This window comes from Psammomys obesus, unplaced genomic scaffold (assembly GCF_907164565.1).
Source record: "Psammomys obesus unplaced genomic scaffold, mPsaObe1.curated_primary_1811, whole genome shotgun sequence".
In the NCBI taxonomy this organism is placed as follows: Eukaryota; Metazoa; Chordata; class Mammalia; order Rodentia; family Muridae; genus Psammomys; species Psammomys obesus.
In genome coordinates, this window is record NW_026596125.1 from 929,404 (window position 1) to 936,049 (window position 6,646).

The 6,646-nt window shown below is 43.0% G+C and overlaps 1 protein-coding gene across 1 annotated transcript in view; it reads left to right on the forward strand.

The window, feature by feature from the left end:
- Cc2d2b (coiled-coil and C2 domain containing 2B) overlaps positions 1–4,468 on the forward strand; it is a 73,702-nt gene extending 69,234 nt beyond the window's left edge. The window contains exons 34-35 of the mRNA XM_055591615.1: positions 1,102–1,276; positions 4,068–4,468. Coding sequence (XP_055447590.1) covers positions 1,102–1,276; positions 4,068–4,256 — 364 coding nt within the window. The 3' untranslated portion in view covers positions 4,257–4,468. The remainder of the gene's footprint in view (positions 1–1,101; positions 1,277–4,067) is intronic.
- Positions 4,469–6,646: the final 2,178 nt, after the last annotated feature.

Consider the following 6,646-nt stretch of genomic DNA (forward strand, 5'->3'; position numbering starts at 1 on the left):
GTGAGACTCAACAACAGAAGCAAGAAAAGGGAACTTACCATGGCTAGACCTATTTAACTACCATGTCTTGGTGTTAGCATTGATAAACAGTCCCTCTACAACGAAGGCATTCCTTGAAAGAATAGTCTAAGCTAACACTGGACATCACTGGCCATAGTTGAAATATCCTTAGCGTAGATGGTTGATAAGCCTATGGTAATCATAATGCAAGAAAAATATGAATGTTAATGGCCAGGACTATGGCTGTGGGAAAACATATCAGTTTGCTAGTGCAAACAACCAGCAACCCTGTCACTTCTGGGTGTTACCCACTTCCCCAAATGTATGCATTCATTGCCTATGGAGAGCGTCAATCAAGCTTCAAATGGTTCCACTTGCATCATTATCAGAAGGTGAAGCATTCTGATGCCAGACCACATTGAAACCCAGTGCACACTCCAGCCAACACACTGTAAGCGCGGGAGTTGCACTGTCAAGAAGAGACTCCCAGCACCTTCTCTGTAGTAACCTAAACACTCAACCCCACAAGGTCACTTCACTCCCAGGACCCCATGAGGCAACTTACACACCTCTTCCATTGTCCCACCATGGTGCCACCAGGCACTATACCAGGGCTGGTCCAAATCTCTGCCCCTGTGAAACTTTAATGTGAGTGGGTGGGTGGGTGTGACCACCAAATTTAGTTCCCTGCCCTTTTTCCTCCCAAGTCCACACCCTGAGTTGACTGAACTAATGACCTCACTTCTGCTAATACCCCAGACTAGATATCCGAATTTCTGTAAAGGCGATTTCCTGGAGACACTATGGCCTTTGTCAAAGGAGTCTTGACAGTTAAGAATCTCGGTCAGTAACTACATGACAGACACTGCCAAACAACAACTGCTTATACTTGGGTGTCTGGAAGAGATACTCTTTGTAGACCTAATTTCTGGCTAACAAGAGCCTGCCTTTCCCTACCTGATTGATCAATGTGAAACATAGTCAGCAGCCCTCACTGTAAATGCCTGGCTTCCTCCCAAATCGTCAGATGACAAAGTTCTTGTGACATTTAATAAATATGTGGCAATTTTGTCACAAATTATCTTTGCATTCTTATTACAGGATAGAAAGAGCACTTAAATGTAAAATGATGGAATGGAGACCTAAACACCCAACACGCTGGAATCGACAGTGCACTTCTGTTTTGCGACAAATCCTCCCTAAACTAGAGTTTTACACAGGAAGTTTTGCTTCGTTTGAAGACAGTGAGCTGGAAAGGCTACTACAGTTTTATTGGGTTTGTATATGATTTAATGTGTAAATGACATTTGGTTTTAACCTCTTGTTAACTGGAAAATAGTAGCAATCTAAAACTATCTCTGAAATGCCCGTTTTCTTGGTCACCGCAGACAGATGATTTAAAAGTTCAAAGAGTGAGAGTCTCCTGCCCTACCATCCAGGAGACTAGATGTCTCCCAGAACTCTCTGAGACAAAGAATAAAGAGATATGTTAGAAGCTGAGTACTTCAGCTGTCAGGGAGGAGTCTGCAGGGACCATTCATTTGGAAATAGGAAGTTGTTAATTTCTTTTGTTTTTAATAGAATTTGGAGTTAAAGAGATAAGTAACATATAGTTAGATATAAACCAAGGTGTAAAGCTTGGGGTTTCTATGTAAAAATATCTGACTTACAATGCACAGTAGACTGAGCCCTTCAGCCTGGATCCTGTGTGCTTATAAACCAAAAAGATGTGATGTAATGAACATGCCATGCATGGAATTTCTCAGGACCAACTGTACGTTTTATGACACAGTGGTGAATTTTGAACAGAGATGTCCACCCTGCAGCTGGGAAACTGAGAAATGATCTCTAGTCATACACTGGATTCTGGTGCCATTGCTTCTGGGCAAGAGGAGTCCATGAAACTTCAGTGTCTCCCAGCTTTATATCCAGCCTGGACCTTGACACCAATCTCACCTTCTACCTTCATCTGTGCATTGACATCTCCCTGGATAGTGGAAAGGCATCTCAAATTCATCAGGTCCATAAACAGAAAGGTGGACATTTGTTACCTTCCTTCCTTTTTGTGCTGTCTGGCCCCAGCATTCCTTCACTCACCCCACCTGCTCCCTATTAACCGGCCCACTGGGTTCTTTGAAACCCAGACTTCCAAGAGTGAAACTCCTCCCACTGCCCTCCAGGAAGCTGGCTGTCTCCCGGGAGAACTCCCTAAGAGAAAGAAGGAGAAATCTGTTAACAGTTGAGTTTCTCAGCTGCCAGGGAGGATCTGCATGTGCCATTCATTCAGGAATAAGAAGGAAGTCTGTTTGGTTTTTTTTTTTTTTAAGTAGAATTTGGAATTAAAGAGATAAATAAAATGTAGTTAAATATGAACCAAGGCTTAAAGCTTGGAGTTACTATGTAAAAATAGCAGACACTAATAATAATAAACAATAATTAGGTCAAGATTGAGCCCAGCAACCTGTAATCAGATCCTACTTTGACCATCCACTGGTTTCAACCTAGGTCAAGTTGATAACTTTTGCCCCATTGAATAACAGGGGTAAAAATAGTCTGTTTTGTGGTTGTGGTGAGGATTAAATGAGTTTATGCTTTAGCACTGCACTCAATGTGTAGTATTTAGTGAATGCTAAACATTGTTTCCATTCTGTGCCAGGACTTAGGCAAAACATTGGAATTTTGGCAATAAACAGTAAAGATACAATCAAGGGCATAGAAGTCATGTGCTAGAGCAGCAGATCAGAAATACTAATGAGCCAGGTGCCTTTACTCTCAGCACTTGGAAGGCAGAGGCAGGCAGATCTCTGAGTTTGAGGCCAGCCTGGTCTACAACACAAGTCCAGCACAGCCAAGGCTACACAGAAAAACCCTGTCTCGAAAGACCAAACAAACAAACAAACAAACAGAAATACTAATGATGAGCTTGTTAGGTGAGCTAGAGGAATGAGAGTGAACAGCTCAATCGCATGGGACAGCATGTGAGCAGGTTTAAGGATGAGACGTTTCCTGAAGGAAGCAACAGAAGGCTGAGTAAAAGTTCATGGTTGTCATCTGTGTACTGTTATGTAACATTCTTAGATCCATGTTCCTTGTTCCTTTAATTCTATCACACAGCAGTGACTACATATAAACATGATTGGTGTTGAGGGTTGTGGTTCGAGAATAGCCCACATTGACCACTGGGACACCAGACACAGAAAGATGAAAGTTTATTGAACACTGAACAAAGACTGACTGGTCAGGGACACAGAGTGGACTCAGCAACCAAACTGTGACACCTGTTTCTAAGGCAGGCTTTTCATAAGAAAAAGTGTAACCAAAAAAGTGTAGGAAGCAAGGGGAGGGCAGCATTACATCATTTTGATTAGCTAAACAAAACATTTTAAGCTGACTTACTAGAATATATGGTAGGGGAGCAGCTTGGGGAGTTTCCAGTCACCTACCATCCAGGAGAACGGAATATAGCACGGTATTGTGGTTTTGTTAAAGTACAGCATATCTCATTAATTCAAGCAGAACATTAAATAAGTATTGAATTGTAAGTAAAAGGCTGTTCAAGCTCTCAGGTAGGCAATGCCTAAGAACTTGAACTTAATTTCACCTTATGATCAAAATTAAAAACAAAATGGCCATGGTTATGCTAGGATATGCCAGGCAGTAAGGCCTAGATGTCTGGACACGTCTTAGTGTTGATGTGCCTCAACAGAGTAAACCCTCAAAATTCCCATTTAAATCCCTCCTATGTAGGACCCCAACATTTCCTTGTTGTCAGTTTGCTATCTAGAGGGTCCAAGACTGCTATGTCAACTGTACAGATCCTGGTAACAGACAGCCCTGGTTGTGCTACCCTGGTCTGTAGAGCAGGGGGTTGGGAGGATGACAGAGCTTATGTCACAGTCACCTGTGGCTTATTTAAACACTACACCTGAATGTCGTAGTCATTCACAAAAGCCAATTACTGTTATGACTGCCATGTTCCCTAAGGCCTCTGTGATCTTTCTGCATACGGCAACTCCAGTAATGTATCTTTTGGTAATGTATCTTTTTGTTGTTCTAACTTGATCCAGGTCACAGGTTTTCCCATCCAGATGCCCTACACAGATGTCCAGGCAGTCATTGATGCTGTGTACCAGACTGGAATTCACTCTTCTGAATTTCCCCAGACGGAATTTGCTTTAGCTGTGCATATTCATCCATACCCAAACAACATTTTGTCTGTGTGGGTCTATTTGGCTTCCTTAGCTCGACATCAGTGAAACAGAAAAAGGGACAAGGCAAAGAGTACTATGCTCCCCTAGACCCAAGCTTTCCTGACACCTTGAGATTTTGCTGCTTATTTTCAAGTTCATTGGTGCTGGGCATGATTTGGATTCCTGTGTAGAGCTGGGAACTATGGAGACCACATCAGCACCTCTTCCCTAGCCTTTGATGGATGATGAGTCTAGATGACCTCCGTACTGACACCTCTTACCCCTTCTGGGAGACCCCTCGGGTAGTCTGGCTGCGTTGTGTACCACAGTCCACATCAGGTCTCCTTCTGGAAAAGCAGCAATTCCAGTGTGCTCCCTGAGGTCGTGCCACTCCATCAGAGCCACCTGGGGAGTCTTATTAAGAAAGACAATTCCTAGATTCACCCAAGACTCCCTGAATCAGAAACTCTTGATAGGAGAGCAGCACTGTTCTCAGCGAGCTCCCGAGCAACTCTGATTCCCCTGTTGAGTGACAGCCCCCTTGCAGAGTATCATCAGTACTCCTGAGACACGGGGACATTCGATGCTAGTTCTGGTACAATTCCAGGTGGAAATTCCTCAGAGGGAACCCTGAGGTCATGTTCTAGTCTGAAAGCCAGCAGGCTCAAGATGTAAAAAAGCCTGTTTCAGATTGAGTTTAAAGGCCGGAAAAGACCTATGTCCCAGCTGAAAGAAATTAAGCAGGAAGAAATCCCTCCTACTCGGTTTCAGAAAGGCAGCCTTTTAATTCTACTCAGACCTCCATCTGACTAGATGAGGACTATTCATAATATACCATATTCAGAAGGCAATCAGGTTTACTCGGCTTACCAAGACACATATTCCCCAATCCAGCCCTTCAGATGTACATCCCCGATGTTTAATCAGTGGGTACCCTGTGGCCCGGTCAGGTAGATACCTAGTAACACTCTATGTCGATTGTGACCAATGTAAAAATGTACAGACAATTTTAATTGTGGAGCACTCCCTAGCAAATTACCTATTATAAATATCTGCAGATTTTGATTCCTATTTTTGAGAATAGCATAAAGACTATCCTTAATATTCTGCATCATAGTGGCTTATAAATATGGTCTAGGATCTTCCATATTAAGTTTATTACAGGTGTGATCTACCTTTCCTCAATCAGTCCAACTGCCAAGTGCCAAATATTGTAACGAAGGATGGCAGGTGTCATAGCATTAAGACCAGTGAACAGGCTTATCCAAATCCGAGTGGGAGAGATGGTGTTGTAGACAAAGATGCTTGGGTGTGAATGTAGTTGCAGTAACTTAAATACTTCACAGATGTAAACTTGTACCAAGGAAACCAATCAAGAACAGAGCCCGGGGCTTCTGGCTCCTGGAATTTTGTATGTAAAAGAATTTGATGGAGCCCAAGAAGAATCCTGAATGCTCCATTGCAGTATGTTCATGAAACTAGAACACAGGACAAAAACAAGGTGCACAGTATAATACGAAAAAGCTGCCATTTTTCATACAAAGTGAGCCAAGGGGTCACATTGATGTGCTGTTATAAAGACCTGTGTATTCCTGGGAAGGAGCATTTTCTGAGAAAAAGTGGAATCGGTGGAAAGAGGAATCTGCTAGTTATTATGCAGTTTTATACTGGTTGAATGTTTGTCTTCTGTATGCATTTACTTGAAAGTGTCTTCCTTTCAATGAAAAGCAATAGCCTTTATAACATTTCAATAAATTTTGTTTACTTGGTTTACAGTGCTGCTTTGATACTATGGCTTGAACCCAAGTGTGCTGTACTGCACTGTACTGCCTCCTCGGTCCCCTAGTTCTCAGCACACAGTGTTTGATAACCACATCATCACATACAGAAGCCTCGAGAACAATCTCCTCTGCGTGTTCCGACACTAGTACCTGTGCTGCCAGAGCATGGCGGCTTCCTATTGCCTGAAGTTCCCAGAGTTACAAAAGCCTGCCAGAGAATCTGCTCCCACCCTCATCTCTTGCCAAACCACTTTTGCCCTAAGCTGCAACCTGACTAGTTTCCATTCTCTGTTGTGTGGGTGCCTTGCCCTTTTCACTTTCAAACCTTTGCTAGTCACTTCCTAGGTTTGGAGTATCTTTACCCAAGACACAAATTACCCTCTGTTTTTCTTCCAGGTATGTTTGCTCCTGAGAGCCCTTTCCTGTTTGCTGTCCCCTCCTTCTGGCACACCCACCCACCAGAGAGACAGCCCCCCATCACTTACTTCCCCTCAGGCCTATGCATGGCTTCCCATATCATAAAATAATGTCCACCTTTCTAGCCTTTCACCTGGGCGTCTTCACACAGCACATGTCACAACACGGTATGAATTTATCTTTCATTTATTATGTCTCTCCCTATAGAATATGAATTATGAGAACACAGAGTTGAAGTAATTGTGTTGTGCCTAGCTC